This window comes from Sceloporus undulatus, chromosome 3, assembly GCF_019175285.1.
Source record: "Sceloporus undulatus isolate JIND9_A2432 ecotype Alabama chromosome 3, SceUnd_v1.1, whole genome shotgun sequence".
Taxonomy (NCBI): domain Eukaryota; kingdom Metazoa; phylum Chordata; class Lepidosauria; order Squamata; family Phrynosomatidae; genus Sceloporus; species Sceloporus undulatus.
In genome coordinates, this window is record NC_056524.1 from 4,604,429 (window position 1) to 4,626,857 (window position 22,429).

Sequence of the window (22,429 nt, forward strand, 5' to 3'; positions counted from 1 at the left end):
ATTTTACTACACCACTGTATACAATGGGACTTGAGCATCCATGGATTTTGGCATCCATGGGAGTGTGTATGTGTCCTGGCACCAAACCCCTGCGGATACCAAGGGCTCACTGTGCTGTTCTCTGAACTGCATTTAGCATTTTTAATTATATGTTTTACACTGTTTTTTGTGTTGTTAATAGCTTAATTCCATTTTAATTTTGCTTTCTTGTATGTTTTAGTGATACTGCCGGAGATGCTTTATTTTGTAAGCAGCCTTGTGTCCCGCTGGTTTTAGATTTAATGTATAATTTTTTCTTCTTTGTTCTCTGTTTTGTGTGAATTTTTAATGTTTTTATGGGGCATTGCCTTGAGCTTCTGTTTGTCAGAGTGTAATTTTTTACATGGAATAGATGATGCTGAAGATAGAATGTCTAACTCTGCAGTGAGTAGTTTTCAACTTTACCATATGTGAAACCGTCCTTTCTCAGTGTTGTTCAAGCAAGAGATTGGGATGAATATCAGCTGCAGAACCCCAGACAGCTCTAAGGCTGAGATCTGGTGTGAGATCTTACAGATTCAGGCAGGGCTTGAAGATGCTTTTAGCTTAATGCCTCATTCCCTCAGGCTGAGAAATGCCTTTGGCCTCAGAACCTTGCATTCTTTAAGTGTAGTCTTTTGTGTGGATCTCTGGAGTAATTTAGGTGCCAAGTCTCTAGTTGGCAGATGTGTCAGAATTAGCTGGGCTGTTAAGGCTCTGAGGTCCAAATCCCATGGCATTAGTTCTGGCCAAATGCTCCTCAGTGGAACAGACTTCTAGTTTGGCTGGGCTTTTAGGGTCATAGAATGATAGGAGTCAGAAGAGACTACATGGACCATTCAAACCCTTGCCGTGTCACAATCAAAACACTCTAGACAGATAGCCATCCAGCCTCTGTTTAAAATGCCCCAAAGAAGGAGACTCTACCACTCTCCGATGCAGCATATTCCATTGTCGAACAGCTCTTACCATAAGGAAGTTCTTCCTAATGTTTAAGTGGAATATTTTTTCCTGTAGTTTGAACTCATTGCTCCATGTCATAGTCCCTGGAACAGCAGGGAGCAGCTTGCTCCATCCTCAATATGTTCTTGTTGTGTGCCTTCAACTAATTTCCAACGTATGGCAACCCTAAGGTTAACTTTTGGCAGGTTTCTTCTGAGGGGAGTTGCCATTGGCATCCCTGAGACTGAAGCATGTGACTTGTCCAGTGGGTTTACATGTCCAAGTGAGGAATCGAACCCTGGTCATAGAATCATAGAATCATAGAATCATAGAGTTAGAAGAGACCGCAAGGTCTCAAGAGTTACAGTCAGACCACTCCCATACTGACTCTTATCCTATATCCCTTCAAATATTTAAACATGGCTATCATGTCACCACTTACCTCTTCTTCTTCAGGTTAAACATACCCAACTCTCTTAGCTGCTCCTCATAGGGCATAGTTTCTAGACCTTTCACCATTTTGGTAACCCTCCTTTGAGCATGCTCCAGCTTGCTCACATCCTTCTTGAATTGTGGTGCCCAGAACTGGACGTAATAGTCCAGTTGATGTCTGACCAAATCATGTGTCATCCATGCTTGCCTCTTCCTAGTTGGCACGAGGGTCTGGTCACAGTATTATCTCCATCTTCTTTTTTCATTCAGGTTTCTGAGTGGCGTATGTCCCAAACATGGATCTTCCTATGTTGGTGTAATATCTGCGACCATGGTAGAACCTTGTTTCATTGCATAAATTAGGGCTGGCTTATATTGTGTTGCTGTTAATAATAATAATGATAATGATAATAATATACTGCCCCTCTATGAAACGCAATTGTGGTGGCTTTAATGTTAAAATCATTCATTCCCCAAACCATCCATTCCCAGCCCCCTTAAAACACAATTAAACAACATTAGAGTTAAAACATACTTAAAAAAAATTATTATAATTACAAAGAACAGGGGCTGTAGCAAGGTAGGATCCCAGCTGGAATCCCTATTTTAGTGGCCGGGAATTTACTCAGGAAAGGCCTGCTGGAAGAGTTGTTTACCTTCAAATCATTTCTGAGTTATGAATACCATAAGTTGGTCTTTTCATGTGGTTTTCATATGATTTATTCATAGGAGATGTGCCATTGTCTTCCTCTGAATTTGACAGAGGGTGATTTGCCCAAGGCCACCCAGTGGGTTTCCATGGAATTCAAACCCTGGTTTCCTGGAGTCCTAATCCAACACTCAAACCACTGCACCATGCTGGCTGTGGCTCATGTTGTACTGGATAGCAAAGTGAGGAGCAGAGCATGAGATGAACTTAGCCTATGGTCATGGTCCACAGGGAGGTTCTCCTGTGGGTGCCTGAAATGAATCAGAGATGAGGAAGAACAGGAAGACCTCCTGATGAGCCATTTCTCATGTTCATGGGAGAAGGAGTGCCAGTTTATCCTCTGGTTTGCAAAGCACCACATTCCCTTCTATGCCTTCCTTCCAAAATGCCCTGAAGCTGCAAGAAGAAAACTGAACCTCTGGTGCTTGTGGATCCCCACCTGCCACTGTTGAGGATTGTTAAGTTTTGCTTCCATTTCATCCTGCCAACTTTTGATGCTCAGCTGTTTGGCAAGACGAGAGCATCTGAGCATGATGCTGCAGCCATTTAATAGCGTGGAAGGTTCAACTCAATCGTTTGCAGGGCTTGCTTTCCCCCTCTTTCAGAGCAGTGCTCCTTTCCCTCCTCCTTTCCTATCCCTCTTTGACTGACATTGTGGCCTATTGAGTGATGGATGCACAGTCTCAGAGAGCCAGCCTCTGTTGTGTCACTATTTACACTTCATCTGTAGTCATTTCCCAGTCCAGATGAGGCTGGTAAGGGCTTTCACAGCAAAGATACAACCGATAGCAATGTAGTCAGGATATGATGGGCAAGTATCCAGAGGGGATTTTGCCAGCAGGAACCTCTCAGACCTCCTTGCTGGAATTCCTCCCACTTTTATTTCTGTTTGGCTGCTTCTAAGCAACTGCGTCTCTTGCTGTGAAGAATACAGAATTCTCCCCCATCAAGCCCCCCAGCTCTCTCTGCCTTCAGGGCCTTTCCTTTCAGTTCTGTTCAGTCTTTTTTTCTTTTTTCACTCAGTGTCATCTTTGTCATCATGTCCACAGTGGAAACTGCTGTAGTGCCCTAAGGTTTCATGCCTTCTGGGCTCTGCTCGGCTCTCGCCACAATAACAAGTGTCTTGTCTTTAAGGTGTTCCCAAGCTCTTTGCTGTGCTTGCTGCAAAACAGGCAGCCAGTTTCTCTTCTGGATTTCCTTCTGTTTTCAGTTGGGCTCCCTTCTCATGCCACTGTACAACTGAAGCAGCCATTTGATTGGAATTAGTGTTCTGCAAACCATTCGGAGCAAACTCCTCATCTGCAGATATGAGCTGTCTCATTTGCCCTATGACTAAGTGATATTCACTCCATCGTACTCCCCTGTGAACCACCCAGGAAAATGTTCCAAATCTAGATCACATAGGTAACTGGTAGGCCACTGTGTGAACAGAATTGAGACCAGAATGTGTGACCAGACAGGCTTTTTGATCTGATCCAGCATCCATTTTGTTGAATCCTGATCATCCACAAACTGGATTTCAAAAAGCAGTAGCTTTTTGTCTTGCTAATGGAATTTAAAGTTTATTTCCTGGACAGAAGGAGGAAGGGCCCACCTACAGGAATACCCTTCCATACTATCTGAACTGAGGGTAACAGCCACAACATCTTGACCAGGTTCAGGACTATGACTAACATCATCATTCCTACCCTTCCTTCTCCTCTATGATTTTTAACACCTTTGCCGGATGAAGAAGCCAGTGGAGCTTTGAAAGCTTGCAACAGGTATAATGTGCATTTTGGTTAGCTCAATAAAGGGATCACTGTTTTGTGGATCTTGGATGATACTGAACTTTAGTATATGGTCAGCATGGCTACCTCGGGATATTTTTATTAGCTACCCTAGTAATGCTAAAGTTGTTCATGAAGTGAATGTGCATTCAACGGAAAGAATGGCAAGCGGACACAGAAAGAGAGGATTCCTGTGGTACTTTTGTGATTACCAGATTTATTTTAGCATGAGAGCTTTCATGGCTTGCAATCCCTTTATACACAACTATGTCATTGTGCACATATAACCAAGATCTGAACATTGCAGCTGGTGTATCTGATATCTGCTTGTTTTTATATGGAAATAGACTGACTGTTGCTATTGTGAGCCTTCAAGCTGTTTCTAGCTTATGGTGACCCTATCATGGGGTTTTCTTAGGAACATTTATTCAAAGGAGGACTAACATTGCCTTCTCCTGAGGCTGAGGGCATTTGACTTGCCCAGGGTAACACAGTGGTTTTCATGACATGCTGGGGATTGAACCCTGATCTCCAGAATCATAGTCCAGCACTCAAACTGCTATGCCATGCTTGCTCTCTAGTTGGTTTTTCTTTGCCATCAAGACGACTTTGACTTACACAGTCAGGATTCCACATCCACAGACTCAACAATCCATGGCTTGAAACTATCTCCCCTTCCCCCCAAAAGATCCAAAAAGCAAACTTTTATATTACCATTTTAGGGGTGCCATTTTTACTGTGCCATTGGGATAGTAATGAGACTTGAGCATTCATGGATTTGAATATTCGTGGGGGTGGGTGGGTTGTGGAACCAAGCCCCACTGGATACAGAGGCCCACTGTAGTGTCCTGTTAATGAGAGACCCTCAAGAATACTGGAGATCAAGAGCCCATCTCATGTCTTGCAAATTCAGGGCAACTGTGGGCATCCTTGATTGAATCATACACTTGTAGTATGGTCTTCATCTTTTCCTACTGTTGGCGGGATACAGCCCCTTTCCCTGATGGATCAGAGCCTGAGCTGCCACAGCGGCAGTCCCAGAGGCCCCGATCCACTGCTTTTCCAGGCCTCAGGGAAGCGGCAAAAACGCCACTTCCCCGCGGCCTGGAAAGGGGTGTCCTTGGGGCTTCATGCTCGGCCCCTTTCTCTTCAGTATCGCTGGCATGGCCATGTAAAGGCCGCGCTAGCGATACGCAGCGTGAAAGGAGCTTCATTTTGGAGCTCCTTTTGGTGCCACTGGAAGGGGGCCACAGGCGCCCTGCAGCTGCCCATGTAGACAGGGTGCCGCCATTTTGATGTACTGAGTACGTCCTAGGGTTAGGGAGCGTCTGAAAAGGACGCCCCTAGGCAACCCTAGCACGTACTCAGTACGTGCTTAATGGCCCGTTTGTACAGGGCCCTTGTCTCTTTAAAAGTTGTGTTTAAATGAAGTGAATTTAGAGTAAACGTGTAGTAAAATGGCCATGAGTTAGGGATGTTTAGCTTCAACAAAGAATTTGTTTTCAGTAAATTTCATGCACCAGGCGTTTATGAGATGGTGGGAGAAGGGACTTGCCTGCACTTAGTCTGCCATTGGAGAGGGAGTATCTCAACCAGCCCCTTTGTAAAAATGCAAACAAGGCTTCATGGAATCTGATGTTTTCTTGTTTCGAACCAAATGTATGGTTGAGTAGAGAGCTGACTTAAGTGGAAATATAACAGATTTCATGCTACACACCTCTTTATCAAGTTAATGTTTATCTTCTTTAATGTCGTTTTGACAAAACGATTCAGTTACTTCTAGTGTGATTTTTTCCAACCTAGCACCCTTGACACATTGGACTACAACTCCATCATCCCCAGTGATTCCCATCATTTCCATTGTCTGGAGGGATCGAGTTGGGGGAGGCTGCTCTATCAAATCATAGAGTTGGAAGAGGCCTCAAGGCCCATCCAGTTCAACGCCTTGGCATGCAGGAATTAAACAGTTATCACATTCTAGGGCAGCATCTTCCACTGTCAAACAGCTCTCATGAGACCATTTTTGGGTTTTGGGATATTTAGATTTTCAGAATTCCAGACAAAGGAGACTCAACCTGTAAATTAAAGTATAATAACACCAGAAACATGGGGCACATATGGCACATGTGTTGGTTTTATAAATGTAATGGCTCCATAAATAAAGTAACAAAAAGTACTGCAGATGAGCAAGAGTGCCAAGCTACAAATGCTGGGAGGACTGTGTATAATTATAGTGCTTTAGAAATAAAGTTTAATAATAATAATTATAACTCAGCCGGTGTGACATGTAAATTTTGCATTGTAGCATTGTGTGGCGGAGTTGTTTCCAGTAGCTCAGTTTGCAGTAGCTCAGGCCGGAAAGTCTTTCATCAAGTTTTGAGGAGACTTTTGCAAATATCCCCCTCCCAGTTGTTGGAGCTTCTCTTCTACATCTCACCCCCCCCCCCCCCCCAACGCCTCATCTATCTCTTTGAGAGCAACTAGAACAGTGTTAGCTTGGAAATGGCTGGAAAACATAATTAATTAAACACTAATTGTCAAACCAGTTGTTGTTAGGCTTAACATTTGACTTGTTTATTATCTGGAGGTTAAAAAGGAAGAATTAATGATCTAACTAATTGCTTGTTGCTCATAAATGTCCACCTTGTTGCATGCTTGAATTATAATTTTAGGAAAAGAGCACCTTTTAAAAAGTAGTCCAGAAATGGTGTAAGCGTGATGAGCACCATGTTCAAAATTGTCTACGTAGCTGTGGAGACAAATGGCTTGCTTAATAAAGCTTAATGGCTGATTTTTCCCTCCACTAATCAAAGCGAAGAATGTGGTTCATTAAGATAATTAACTGAGCAGTTGCTTAACTGACAGTACTAGACGCAAAGTCCCAGGTTCTTTGCTTTTCTTCACATAAAAGACAGAGAAGAAAGATCTTGGCTCTCTCAAATCATCTTTATTAGTGAGATAACGGACAGAAGGGTTATTAATTTTTTAAAGGCGGTTCTCTGCCTGGAGCTGCACCATTTTAGATAGTACTGGACATGCTGTCAGTGTGCCAGCCAGGCAGAATATTTCAGTCAGTATCTTGGTCTGGGAGCAGAGAGATAAATTTTGAAACCAGCTTTTGTTACGAAGAACTGAGCTGTATACCACAAAACAGTGATACGTTTATTGGGACAACCAGAACACACAAAATACATGTTGCAAGCTTTCGAAGCTCCACCGACTTCTTTGTCAGGCAAAGATGTTAAAAATCATACAGGAGACAGAAAAAAAAATGACGACGGTAGTTATAGTCCTGCATTTTGTCAAAATGTTGTGGTTGTTGTCCTCAGTTCAGATGGTATGGAGGCAGGCCCTTCTCCTTCTGGCCATTTGGGTGCTGGGAGGTTCTTAAAGTCCAGGAAATAGCATTTAAATTTTATTTAAGGAGGAGGAGCATGCCTGCATAAGATACAGTGGGTCTATGCAACGATACACATCATACTACAGCACCTTTCACTTACTCCATTTCACATGCAATTTAAAAAACAACAAGATTTTATGTATTTTTATTTAGATGATGTTTTTCTGTCTCCACTGCTTTCTTCACCAAAATTACTGATAGCTCTCAAGTATTTATTTATTTATTTATATTGTTACTGTCCTGTTGTGAAGGAGGGGGAAATGGGACTGGTTTTTCAAGATTCCTCTTTCTTTTTTCTTTCAGAGTTTCCACGTCTTCCACAATGAATCCCGTTTATAGCCCCGTTCAACCTGGGGCTCCCTATGGAAACCCTAAGAATATGGCCTACACAAGTAAGATGTGGGGGGAAAAATACCTGGTTCTTGCTCAGGTGCTACACCTGTGTCTGGCCTGTATCGCTTCAGACTGCAGCTGAAGAGGTTTTGCACATGATGCTTCTACATATTTTTAAGAAAAGGAAAAAAGGACAACTCCCCCTCTCCCACAGCATATGTCTCAGAGAGATGGATTTTAGCCTTGCCTTCTTTCTGACAAGAAGGCACTGGGGAATTTATAGTGGTTGGAAGCCATGCAGGCAGCCCAGACACAGTTTCGCCATGCAGACAGGACTAAACTATAGTTAGCATAAGTTAGCTGTTAAATTTGGATAACAGCCCGAACAATTCTGTGATGTAATATTGCTATAGCCATATTTTTTGCTGTTCCAGAAACTCTGCCCCAGGTTTTATTTGATGCGACTTCTGTCTCCAAGCGTGATGCCATCTGACACTTCAACTTGTGTATAGTACATGATGTGTCTTGTTGTTTGTGATCTAACAGCTTTATTTTCAGCTTGCACACTATAAATGCTAGTGCATTCTCTTTCCACTGAAGGTGGCTGCTTTCAGCGTAAGCAAATACAACTTTTCATCAAATTACAATTGTGAACTTTGCTGTGGGTTGTCACAAAGGAAATTGTAAATTCTGCATAAGGCAAATGATGCATGTGGTTGTAACTTAATGTGCTGAAATTTTATAGATAAGCCATAATATGTAAGCAGAAAGTATTTATTTCTGGTTCAGATCCACCCTTCTGTAACAGCCTTTCTCAGACCTGCAGACATAGAAGCTACTGGGCTGCAGTTCTAATAATCCTTGACCATTGGCCATGTTGACTGAGTATAATAGGAGTTGTAGTTCAACAACATCTGGGAATCCAAACTTGGAAACAGCTGCTTAAAGCTCTTATGTTTCTTTATGTGTAATGAGTTTTTCATGAAAGTTTCTTAATGGACTAGATGCCCCCCACAAGATTTCCCCCCTGTAATTATTGTGGTTTGTAGTGCCTACTTGAAGTTGTCTTTGATTTACAAATTTATGGATGAATCTGCAGTTAGATTTGGTGTATATGGCACATTTTTCAGAATGCCTTATCAGTGACATGAAACTTAAGTATGGTCACAATCCCTCCTTACAGTTTTTTGGTTGGGGGTACTTTGTACACAAGAAGTAAATGCTGAACAGATCTGAAGATCCTATTTTTCCTGGACCAATTCACTATGTGTTTGAAAATGCACATTTTGGAAGAAATTGCTAGATGTGTTGATGAGCCTAGTTCTGTTTGAAGGCACCTTAGTTTCTGCCATAGGAGCCAGTTGAATGAATCTCAGCCCTGAAAAGTCCTTCCACTAAGTAGTTAGTTAGATGGGCATATAGGCCAACTTCAGTTGATGTTCAGAGACCTCAAACGTGAGACAAGCAGGTTGTGCAAACAAAAGTGAAGGATTAGGGCAAATTAAAAGTGAGGCGAGTCAGGGACACCTAGACAGAAATTGAGAGAGATGTGGGGAAAGAATGAAGTGATGGCTTATGACCCATATGAATTGTATAAAAGACAATGTTACAGAGGCTGTAGAAGGAGAACGATATATTAGAACAGACACAGACTGTTCCTGCAGAAAATCAGAAAATTGCTATAAGGAAATAAAAGGTCAAGAGAGGCTGAGGATAAGTATTCCTGTCATATCTGAGCTTGATTCTTTGTGTGCGTCTGTATAATGTTCATGAGGATAATGTTCAATAGCATTAAAATATGCTACCTTGTAAACAAAGAAGGCATGCGTATGGGCTTGTGACATGGAGGTAGACTGGAATCTTCTTAATGTCTCACGTGAGATATCAATCTTTAAAATTAATAGCAGACCTGTAAGGCATGGTCAGAAAGAAAAAAAAGAGGTTAATTTCATGATGTTCCTCCTTCATGGAAGCAAAGAGCTCTTTTGCTTTTCTAATGAAAGGTTTTCTCGCCATATCTGTAGCTTGCAGATCTGCTTAATAACCATCTTGATTCGCTGATTAGCAGATTCTTTCTTTCTTTTTCACGTGGTGCAGTGTAAAGTTTTCCAGAAGTTATCCCATTCCGGTTGAGGCTGTTCATTAAGCTGTCTTGCTTGCTTTTGCCATCAAATGGAAATCATGGTACCCATTCAACCTCTTGGGAGCTGGGATGTTTAGCCTGGAGAAGAGAAGGTTAAGAGGTGATATGATAGCACTATTTAAATATTTGAAAGGATGTCATGTTGAAGAGGAAGCAAGCTTGTTTTCTGCTGCTCCAGAGACTAGGACCCGGAACAATGGATGCAAGCTACAGGGAAAGAGATTCCACCTGAGCATTAGGAGGAACTTCCTGACAGTTAGGGCTGTTCGACAGTGGAATGCACTCCCTCGGAGGGTGATAGAGTCTCCTTCCTTGGAGGTCTTTAAGCAGAGGCTGGATGGCCATCTGTCAGGGATGCTTTGATTGGGAGTTTCTGCATGGCAGAATGGAGTTGGACTGGATGGCCCTTGCAGTCTCTTCCAACTCTATGATTTTGTGATTCATTTGTTACGAGCCAAAGAGTTAGATTCATGCATGCCCTTTCAGTCAGCTCTAATACTGGGAGAGAATTTGTGATTTGTTTTCCTTTTCTTCCACAAGTATGGTAAAGCTTTCCTTATTCATACAGAACATTGGAAAATGGGAAGGAATGCTACTGCCTTTATGGCATGATAGGTAACTGCACTGGGGGCCAGTTTTCACTTCCATGCACCCACAGATGACTTGCACTCGTCATTTCCAGTTTTTCACTTTGTTCACTTTTGTCACTTTCATCTTCATCCAATTTTCAGCTGTCATGGAATATGTGGGAAGTAAGACTGTCACATTTGGAGATGGTTTTGCATGATTTGTGAGGACTTCTGGCTTGAAAATTGGCTTGATCTTTTTTTAAAATATTGGAAGGCTGAGGGCTTCAGAGAATCTCTTAGAGAGTTTGGGGGCACCTTGCACTCTCTCCACCTCTGCTATGTTGGATTGGAAGATTGTATGTCATGTTGTGCTTTGGCTTGATTGCTAATTAATTTTAAAAAAACAGGCATTTGGGCTTGCTTTTATTTCTTTCAGTTAGTCTCAAAGGTGCTTAAAAAACCCTTTGTGTATTGGTTTAAGCTAGTTCTTTTTGCATTGATGTGTAGGACTACACAATCCTGGGATTTGTAAATCAGAGAGGCACTGTCTCTGGCCGACAAGGCAGAATAGGACTCTACAGGATGGAGCCATGTCAATCTGCTTTATTTCTGTAGTGTGCAAGAACTGTGAATGGCATTTCTTGCAGTATAAAATAAAGAGATAAGAAAGAAGCAACTGTCACTGAAAACTAGTCTAATAGTGAACATCTGTCCATAAATTGTTAAAGTTAACATGTTTAAATTCAAATAGTCATTGTTGTACACTAAGAAGGTTGGAAAATAGTACAGTAGGTCCTTGTTATCTGTTGGGATTTGGTTCCAAGATCCCCCATGGATAATAAAATCCATGGATGCTCAAGTCCCATTAAATATAATGGCATAGCAAAATGTTGCTTCCCCCCCCCCCCTAAAAAAAAGGGAAAATCAAAGTTTGCCATTTGGAGTTTATACTTTTTGTGTGTGAAAATTTTCAAGCTGTGGATGCTTGAATCTGTGGATAAAAAAATCTGTGGACAAGGAGGGCTGACTGTAATGATAACCATAGTTTAAGAATATATATGTTGTTGTTGTGTGCCTTCAAGTTGTTTCCAACTTCTGGAGACCTATCCTGGGGTTTTCATGGCAAGATTTGTTCAGAGGTTTGCCATTGCCTTCCCCTGAGACTGAGAGCATGTGACTTGCCCTAGACTAATAATAATTAAAAACAAACCAGGAGTGGCAATTTGGTTTAAACCATGGTTTAAGCCAACTTGGTTTAAACCAGCCAACCTTGGCCTTCAGTGCAAATTTTAGGGAGAAACACACCTTTAGAAAGTATCCTGTGCAGTTGTAGGAAAGAAAGCTAAAGTTTTGCACATACACGTGCTTGTATATATACATAGGAGCATTTCCATGTTAATTCTGGAGTATTTAGTAATTGAAACACTACAGTTGTTTAGGCTCTGAGAGAAGATTTCAGTGTGTGCAATAACTCCCCACTCCTCTAGTACCAATTCAGCAAAGATTGTGTGGACTATCAGCCTTTCTGTTCCCTAGGGCCAGAGGAGTAACTTGGCTGTAATGAACTCAGAGGTGCTCCCCAGGGTACCAGGTAATGTAATTTAGCACTTCTACTAGGAGCCACAATTTGATCTATTCCTCTTTGGCACAGTGGGCAAGAGTAATTTAGTAGGTTTTTTTTTAAGCCAAAGGAAATAACCTAGTTGGGGAACACATTCACCAATAAATGCACTCATGATTTTTCTCACCATTGACAAAAACGTATTCTTCAGTCAACAGGAAAAAAAGCAAATTGACAAGGGTTGAAAAATAATTTCAGGTTTTAAATAGATGTCTAGCATCACTCTTCTGCACATCACAGTTGCAGAAGCCTGAATATTCTAAAATAGTTTAGAGTCAGCATTAAAAATAATATGGTGCCCATGCACCTGGGATTTTTCTCATGTTGCATATTGAGCAACTGAGACCTTCCTTGCCTATTAGCATTTTGTGAATTTAGTCTGTGACATTGTGTGTAGTGCATATTGTAGAACTGATATCACTTGCTTTAGGTGATAGCAGAAGTGTATGTGTGGCAGAAAGACCAATATTTAAGATTTTACAGTGGCCTTATACATTCTTTGTTACTTATTAAAACAGGTATATCTCACTCTATATCATGAGAGCCTTATTGTTTTGCAGTTAATTTCTAGTCATATTTCAGGTCCTCTGCATTCTGTAAAACTCTTAAGAAAATCCTTTTACGTCCAGCAGGTCTGTAAAAGTACTCCAGATTCCTAGATATTCAGTCTCTGTCCTTGGGGATGCACCATTAAAATTTAAGGCACTAGGCCTGCATATAGTGCAGTTTCCAAATTTCTAAATTCCAGTATCATATTTGGTAGTCGGGGTTATATTATCTGTTCTTGACAAGAAGTTCACACACAGGCTATATCTGGGTCAGGTTGCTTTCTTGCTACCAGTGGTATGGACCAGTGGTTGTAGCATCTAAATAGAGAGCCAGTGTGGTGTAGTGCTTTGAGCATTGGAGTATGACTCTGTAGACTAGGGTTCACATCCCTGCTCAGCCATGGAAACCTACTAAGCGGCCCTGGGCAAGTCATACTCACTCAGCCTGAGAGGAAGGCAATGGCAAACCCCCTCTGAACAAATCTTGCCAAGAAAATGCTGTGATAGGTTCACCTTAGGGTTACCATATTTCGGAAAAGACTTGGAGGCACACAACACACAAACGCACAGCATCTAAATGGCCTAATTCTGTAATGTTGACTGAGAGCTTGATAACTAGAGCTTTCCTGGTTTGGCTCTTCTAGAACCCAGGGCATTAGTTCACTTCATGCCTCTGAGGAAGTAGACCAAGTCTACGAAAGCTGATGCTACAACTTCTTTCACAGAGTTAATCTCAAAGGTACTACAGGGTCCCTTTGCATACTGGGGAAGAGCTGTTGACCAGTTTGTATCCCAGAAAATGCTGACCATTTAGTCAGTCATACTAGTTTTTGTGGTCTGCACTTCCCAGTTTGATAAACCATACTACAGTTGGCCCTTGCCTTACGTGGGGATCCGTTCCGGATTCCCCCCCCCCCCCCCATGTAAGGTGAATTCTGCCTATGCTGAAGGCCCATTAGAAACAATGGGGCTCCTGTGCAGCGGTGCGGAGGCCCACGGGGCACCACAGGCGCACACACCCATTCATTTGAATGAGATGCGCCACCTTGAGCGTGTACGCTCAAGACTGCATATAATGCGGGCGCACTGTATATAATTGGCTTTTAAAATAGAATCTGAAACATGTTTTGAAATCGGGTTGCAAACAGTAGTTTGAACTTCAGTAATTTGGTGGGTTGTCTGAAATGAGAAACCATTGCTGAACCTTTTAATGGAAGTTATGCTCTGAGACTGGATGAAAAAAATTACTGTGGCACACTTACTGGAAAGTGAAAAAATAGCTTAGGCTCCATGTCCAAGGTTAGTGTAAACCCAAGTATGGTGCAGTATCTGAATTAAGAATGAGAGTTGGGATGTAGACTGTCCTTAAAAAACAACCCATCCAAAACTGTAAATTCCAGAAAGTGTATTTTCATAGAGATCATTGAAGATAACATTAGGTCCCATTGAAGTGCATGGAACACGCTAGTTGTGGCTTAAGTCCCATTTATTTCAATAAGGCTTGAATGACTTCGTCCGGGATTCAACTAATTTTAAAGTGTGGAGCAGATTTCTAGACTCTGTCCTACTGGAAACTGAACACATCTCCATGGTACACACTGCAAGATTTAATGAGTCAAAATAACATAGGTACATTTAGAAGAAGTATTTTGAAGACTCCTCTCCCATCTGCTGATTTCAGTTATTTACAATTTACAGGCTTATTATTTCCACCCATGGCTGCTATATCAGTCCGAAGTTTCTTTTGCTTTGACAAGCCAAGTAAGAGGTAAGAGTTTTGAGGAAAGGTGGTAGACTTGGGCAGCTGGAGTGTCTAGGAACTAAGTTTTCCTCTCTCTCTCTCTCTCTCTGTCTCTTTCTGTTAAATAGAATTTTGAGCAAAAAACAGTATTGAATTCAGCGAGTGAATATGTGCACCAGCTAATCAGGTACTCAAATGACCTTTCTTTGCCCCATTGGAGGTCCCAGGGAGAGCTAGAAACTCTTGAAAAGGACATGGGAAGCAAAATTCAAATGCAGAATTGCTTAACAAGGTCCCCAGGAATGTAAGTGAATGCACAAAAGGCAGGAAAACTTAGATGTTGCTGGTGTGAGAGCCCATGTAGCAGCACTGATGAATCAATTGAAAGTGCTGCAGTCCTTAGATGTTTGTCTTGGCTGCCCAGGAGGTAAAGAATTGTTATAAGAGTAGCTTTTATTTTAAAAACCTTGAAACAGAAAACTTGAAGATGGAGAAGAAAAGCCTAGGCACAAAATATATCAAAAGCTGCTCAAGTCCTGTTTTGTCCTTCTCTCTCTTTGTATGGGGTGAGCTAAATCTGAATTGTAGGCGAGAACAAAACCATTTTTGTTGCCTGAAGATGGCTCAAAATTTTAATTAAAAAAAAGCACTCTTATTATTCAAATGGGAAATATCTGCTGTTTTTTTCATGAGACATCTGTTCACGTTGGGCCAGACTGGAGGCTTAGAGAATCAGTTCCATCCAAGGAGTTTCATAACCCTCACCATGGCACAGTTTCTGTCTTTTACCAAGTCTCCAGAATTCTCCAAAACTAGAAATCTGGGACAAGAGAGTCCAGACCAATGTTGGGATGGAAGGGGAACAGCAGCAGTTGTGGAAGCAAGAGCAGTCATAGAATTATAGACTTAGAATGGAGCACAAGGACCATCTAATTCAGTGCCCTGCCATGTGGGAAGACACAACTAAAACACTCCTGAAAGATGCCATCCAACCTCTTTCTAAAGACCTACAGAAATGGAGCATCCCAAACAATACTGCTATGTCCTCACTGCTTCACATCATCTGAGCTAATAGGAGCAGGACCTGGAGAGGAAATGTGGCTGATGGTAAATCCAAGTGGCAACAAGCTGAGCTTCTGAGATATTTGGACAAGGCAAGTCTTACTCAGAAACTTTTTTTAGTTCAGACCTCCTCAGAACATCTGTAAAAATGAAGTTCACTATTTGCCCCAGTGGACAAGACTCTTATGTACCAGTCTTAATAACATGCAAAATTGTCCATGGTTAGCCCTTTATGAAATGTCACATTTGCCCCTTATTTTCCAACAGCTCTCTAGTTAAAGTTTAGAACATTCACATCTGTTCAGCAGTTGTGAACCTGAAGTTTCAAGAAGAAAATTTTACAGCTACCCATTTGAAAGGGTGGGTTCCTAAAGACTTTTGTGGAGGGATTGATCCAGGAAAATTCAGATGATACAGTTACAGTTAGTCCAAAGAGAAATACAATAAAATGAAGTTGAAAAGTGTAAGCCTCACTAGGAGGGAGAAAAATAAAGAAACATTTCTATTTTCATGAATAACCTTTCTATTTTTAAAAAGTTGAATTTTCCAGACCACGTACTGGAAAACCTGACTAAACCTTTTCTCAGATTAGGGCATAGGAAAAACCAAGGGTGAAAAAAAGCAATATCTGCAACAAGTAAAGTTAATGGGAGGAAAAGTAGAAGAGAGCTCCCATCCCAAGTTGTAGCTGCTTTTTGAATTACAGTCAGACCTCCACATTTGCAGCTTTGACTTTGATTATTCATGGATTTGATTAATATGCTCGCTTTAGAAATCTCTAGGTCCTCCAATATGACTCTATGGTCAACCTCCACCAAAAGTCACACTGAAGGACCTAGAAGTTCCTAGAGAGAACACTTGCTTAGGCATTTTTATTCTTGCAGACAAGCTAGTAAAATATGGCCTGAACCCAGCTGAACAATGGCTCCTTTTCATCTTGGAGAGAAGTGACCAGTGAGGTCCCACAGGGTTCTGTCCTGGGCCCAGTGCTATTTAACAGCTTTATCAATGACTTGGACGAAAGAATAGGGGGCATGCTTATTTGCGGATGACACCAAATTAGGAGGTGTAGCTAATATCCCAGAGGAGAGGATCAAAATTCGAGATGACCTTAATAGATTAGAAAGCTGGGCCAAAGCTAACAAAATCAATTTCCACAGGGAGAAATGTAAGGTACTGCACTTAGGCAGAAAAAATGAAATACCCAGAGGACCTAGAGATTCCTAGAGAGGGGTTCTCTCATGTTAAAAAAGAAGAAGTCTTTTTTTATTTGCAGTTTTCCCACTTTCACATGGGTCTGGTGCTCCTAACCTCAGCAAATGTGGAAGGTCCACTGTACGGGAATTCAGTGTTCTCACCCAGCCAATTTTCCTGTGCTCTGATAATCTCTTGTCACTGAAATCCATTTTTGTAGTGACCAATGGTAAATCAGGGGGGAAAAGTGTATTAAAGCACTTTTCTTTACTCTTCAGAAAACAGTCCCCTTTTCTTGCGGGGAAAAGGCATTATCTTTGGGTCTTAACAGGATACATTGTAGGCATAGAGCCATTGAAAGTATTTTCAAGTTGGGAATCTTCTCCATAATTAGTTTCATAGTCATCAGGACAAGAACAGATTCACCCCCCCCCCCCCCCCCACCCCCGTATGCCTTAATCCACCTGTCTCAGCCGAGAAATCTCTTTCAACAGGAAACAGTTGTTGCCTTGGGTCCCATATTGGGAGAAAAGCAAGATATAAATAAATAAATAAATAAATAAGAACTGAGCCTAAGATTTCTTCCCTTCCCTAAATGTGCAAGCCCTTCTTGTCCCCCTCCCCACCCTCCAGGTAGGACCTGAATAACAAACCTGCATCAGGTCAGTTGCTGTTTGAGGGGCTCAAACTGTTATTTGCTGGTCAGGGGGGCAATTTTCTCCTTTTTAGCCAAATTTGGTGCTATTGATTTATTTGTTTTAACACAGTCTGGACCCCCAGCTTAGTCATTTTCAGGTCATCAGTTTAGGATCCCTTGCAGACCAGCATCTTGAAAGAGAAGAAAGATGGGGTTGTTTAGGGTTTGGAGCAGATTGTATAATCCTTGGCATGGTGGCAGCTGCGGAGAATTCTTCCCTCTCTGACCTTGGTTCTCTTTAGCATATGAGAGTGGCTCTTTGCATCTGTTTTTCCCAACCTTGCAAAACAATGCTGTGAATCTGCTTTGCATTGTAACTCCCCTTCCTCCAAATATTCCCCAAGGGAACTTGTTGTGTTGGCCCCAATTAAAACAGACAGCAAGGGAGAGAGGGAAGTGCTGGCTCGCATGCCAGCTCACACTCAAATGGTAAGAAACAAGAAGCATGATTTGGGGGATCTTGTGGATGCCAGGACATTATGTTTCTTCCACTTAATATCCATAAATTGACTCTTACATCTTGAAATTTTACATCTTAAAGTAAGTGCAGGTAAACTTGTGTGTGAGAGGGAAAGAAATAGAGGGATCTTGTGCATTCTGTACCTAGAAGATGGCTTAGGCCAGTGCTTCTCATGCTATCTGATGTGAGGAGCTAATAGTTCCCCCATGACGTGCAATGGAACAATGCCATACTTGTGCCCATGGTGTAGTGCTTTGAGCATTGGACTATGATTCTGGAGACCAGGGTTCGAGTCCCATCCCAGATATAAAACCCACTGGGTGACCTTGGGCTAGTCACATGCTCTCAGCCTCAGGGGAAGACAATGACAAACCTCCTCTGAACAAATCTTGCCAAGTAAACCCATGATAGGGTCTTCATAAGTCGGAAAAGACACAAAGGTCCATAACACACACAGAAATGACTTGAAGGCACACAACAATAATTTCTTTGTCCTTGGAAACTCTCCAGGGACTGGCAGCCAATGGCTTGTGCTCTGAAGACCATCACTTTGGGCACTACTGGCTTAGGCCACTGCTAGGGAATTAAATTCCTCCAGCATTACTGTATATACTCATGAGTAAATCTAGAAATTTTAGTCAAAAAATTGACACCCCCCCCCAAAACCTGAGTCGACTTATCCACGGGTCAGTGTAAGTACTCTGCTTTAACTCTTATTTAAAAAGGAACCATGCCCTGGTGAAAAACAAGAGCATAATCTGTCCTGGAAGCATTGATCCCCCCCTCCCCAATTCTCTCATCCATCCAGTCTTTAGGATGAGTGCAAACAGTTGTGCCTGCTGAAATTTTGTAAGTTGTTGGCATTGTTTTCCTTGCTTCATCCTTTAGATCTTTTGTCACATGCCCCTAAGTTTTACCCTCGACTTATCCATGGGTCATATAAAAATCCATAATTTTCGCCAAAAATTTACCCTTGATGTATACATGAGGTCAACTTATAGTTGAGTATATACAGTACTCCCACATCTCTAGCTTGCTATCTATCCTTGTTTGTCAGGACTACTTATCACTGAAGTGGTCAACTGCTGTATCTTAATTGACAGTTGGAATGTTTTCTAGGTGAGACTACTTTTGTTAAGAAATTGTAGTCAGGTCAAAGTACGACCATTTTGTTGTTTATTAGGACCAGTTGTTAGGAACGTCACAATGGACCGAAAATGGACTGATTCACAGTTTGTTATTGGGTAAGCTCCAGGTTACCTACCTGCACGATCACCTTCTCCTGTATAACCCACCAGGTATACTCAAGGCCTCTAGAGCAGGGGTCGGCAACCTATGGCCCGCGGGCCACATGCGGCCTGCCGAGCCTTTGGGACCGGCCCCTGCTTGGTCCTGCTGCCGATTGCCACTGCCAAAGTCCCCGCGGGGCCTTGGGCCTCTCCCACAGTCGCACGGGGCCTTGGGCCTCCTGCACGGGGCCTTGGGCCTCTCACGCAGCCACGCTGGGAGGAGGAAGGAAGGAAGAGGAGGAGGAGGAGGAGGGAGGAAGGCAGAGGAAGAGGAGGAGGAGGAAGAAGAAGAAGAGGAGCAGGAGCAGGAGGAAGATGGTGATGGTGATATTGATATGAGCCAGCTTCAGAGGCACGGCCAATGTAAGTTGCTGTGATTTTTACAAACTCATGTGCAGTGAAGAAAAACCACAGTCCCTTGACCAAGTACACACTTCTGAGAGTACATTTGAACCCGAGGGCAAATCACTTCTTGTGAGACCACATTGACATGTTAAATATGCATAGCCATGTGAACCCATGTTCAGTGTGAAACCCAAAGAGTTTGGTTATGCAATAAGCCTCTGAAATATGCAAGAGATTGCCATGTTAATTAAAGCCATGTTCAATGCTGAAATGTGCTGTTTGGAATGGGGGGAGGTTGGCCAGAAAGGGAAGTCCATTTCTGCCATCTGTCTAGGAATAATGCCCAAATGTCCTCCATTTTGATCATGCCTAAGAAACATGCATTTAGATTAACATTTTTTAAAAGGCATCAAATTTTTGCATGTCCTCCATTTTAAAAAATGTGTCCTACATTTGAAAATGTCATATATTATTTAATTATTTATCCCCCCCCCCCCCGGTTGTCTTGGGGACACCAACCCGGCCCCCGGCTCATAAAGGTTGCCTGCCCCTGCTCTAGAGGACATCTATTTCAGTTAGCCAAAGCTGAGCTGATCGTTGCGCAGAGGACCTTTTCTTCAGCTACCCTCAGATGGTGGAATGACATGCTGGAACAGATTTATCAGTCAGAGAAACTGTCTGCATTTAAAGCAGCAGTATAGACCAGTCTCTTCCGACAGGCCTATCCAGATTATTTTTAAATTATGAATTTGAAAGTACTTACTGATGGATTTTAATATGTATTGGTTTTATATGTTGACTGACATATGTTATGTTATTTGTTGCTGTTCCCCACCTTGATCCATAACCAGAGATGGGTAAGAAATAACCCTTCTCTTCATTGAACACAATCCACGTTGCTGGTGCTTATTTCAGGACTCAGATATCCGTAGGAATGCCACCTGCTGCATCAACCTGAACACATGCTAAGAGTGATCTTTGGAGACTCAATTCCAGGCAGTTGCAGCTGGTGCCTTCAACATTAGTGGGACAGTGAATCCATTCTTGGTTTTAATAAAAGGGATTTCAAAACCAGTTTTAAAGGATAACTCCTTTAAAATTCAGACTGGAGCATCCTACCGACATGGTTGCTGCCCAGTCATCACTGTTTCTGTTACCAGAGAATAAACTTTTAAATACGTTATACCCCATTTATGTTATACTTTCTGTAGAGAACTATACCTAGCACCAAAATGGTTATTTCTGGGCATCTGGCAAACATCTCTTTATTCACATATGCTTTTAAAGTCAATTCATTTTAACTTGCTGCTATGACTTTATATATTTTCTTCTTCTTTTAATTTTAAAAGGTTCCAAAAATTCATTTAATATATAATCCTCAAAGCTGTTTCCTTCAAAATGGAAGGACAAATGTTCTTGAAATGTATTTTTATTATAATGGATCTTTACATTGTCTGTTAAACCACCCCTGAAGCACTTCTGCAGAGTGATACATAAATAAGAAGTAAAGGAAGGCAAACCAAATCTATGTTTGGTTGAAATTCAGAGACATAGCCATGCTAGTCTGGAATATTAGTATGCAAAGGAATAGTAGGTCTGTGTTTTGTAGACCTGTGTTTTGTAGATGTAGTGGGGAGTAAACGTAGTCTGTGAAAGTTTATGCTACCACTTCTTTTCCACTGTTAATCTCAAAGGTGCTACACTCGATCCCTTTGCGTATTGTGTTTGGTTTGTACCACTTGAAAAGGCAGATGGAGGCTCATGTGCCAAACTGCTGTTTGATACAATAAAATAAAAGTAAGGAACTAAACTGAATTGGGGATATCTGCAGATTAAATGGCTTTTGTTGGCAGCACTGAGAGGGGGAAATCTCCCTCACTGCAGCCCTCTGGATCTCAGAAAGGTTCAAAGAGGTAGAAAACCCCACAGGAGCTATTTTTTTGAGGATGGTGAGAAATACTTCTTAAATTCTTACTATAAGTTTTTTTTTATCTTGTGAGCTACCTTGGGTCCCATTCTGAGAGAAAGGCTGCATAAAAATGAAATAAAATAAATAAAACTGCACTGGCAAGGAAGGGGAGAGATATTCTGTTGTGCTAGACCCACAGTGCCAGCACAATGTTGGATTTAATAAAAAAAAACAAAAACAAAACCTTAACTAGTAGGTTAGGGAACAAACACCTAATGTGAACTTTTCCTTGAGATGCTACCTTTCCATATGCAGTAGTAACTGTTGTTGCTGGTGAGTCAACCTCAACTCATGGCAATCCTGGGATGAGACACTTCCAAGATCCCCTATTCTTCACTGCTCTGCTTAGGTCTTGAAGATTCAGGCCTGTGAGTTCCCTGATTGAACCTATCCATCTGGCATGCAGCCGTCTCTTTCTGCTGCTTTCTACCTTTCCTAGCTTCCAGTGAGTCATAGGATCACAGAATTGTAGAGTTGGAAGAGACCATAAGGACCACCCAGTTCAACCCCCTGCCATGCAGAAACTTTCAATTACAGCATCCCTGACAGATGGCCATCCAGCCTCTGCTTAAAGACCTCCAAGGAAGGAGACTCCACTACACACCAAGGAAGGAGTGTGTTCCACTGTCGAACAGCCCCTACTGTCAGGAAGTTCCTCCTAATGTTGAGGTGGAATCTCTTTTCCTGTAGCTTGCATCCATTGCTCTGGGTCCTAGTCTCTGGAGCAGCAGAAAACAAGCTTGCTCCCTCCTCAATATGACATCTCTTCAAGTATTTAAACAGGGCTATCATATCACCTCTTAACCTTCTCTTCCCCAGGCTAAACATCCCCAGCTCCCTGAGTCGTTCTTCATAAGGCATGGTTTCCAGACACTTCACCATTTTAGTTGCCCTCCTTTGGACATGCTCCAGTTTCTCAATATCCTTTTTGAATTGTGGTGCCCAGAACTGGACACAGTATTCTAGGTGGGGCCTGAACAAGGCAGAATACAGTGGCACTATTCCCTTGATCTGGAGACTATACTTATATTGATTCAACCTAAAATTGCATTGGCCTTCTTAGCTGCTGCATCACACTGTTGACTCATGTTCAATCAACCTGTGATCTACTTGAACTCCTGGATCCCTTTCACATGTAGTCTCCTTATGCCAGGTGTCACCCATACTATATCTATGCATTTAATTTTT

General features: G+C 42.0%; 1 protein-coding gene across 6 annotated transcripts in view; it reads left to right on the plus strand.

The window, feature by feature from the left end:
- The window catches only part of FAM168A (family with sequence similarity 168 member A), a 438,953-nt gene that overhangs the window by 280,591 nt on the left and 135,933 nt on the right, over nucleotides 1–22,429 (plus strand). For all 6 annotated transcript variants that reach the window (XM_042459626.1, XM_042459624.1, XM_042459628.1 and 3 more), the window contains one exon: nucleotides 7,574–7,662. In XM_042459626.1, coding sequence (XP_042315560.1) covers nucleotides 7,593–7,662 — 70 coding nt within the window. In that variant the 5' untranslated portion in view covers nucleotides 7,574–7,592. The remainder of the gene's footprint in view (nucleotides 1–7,573; nucleotides 7,663–22,429) is intronic.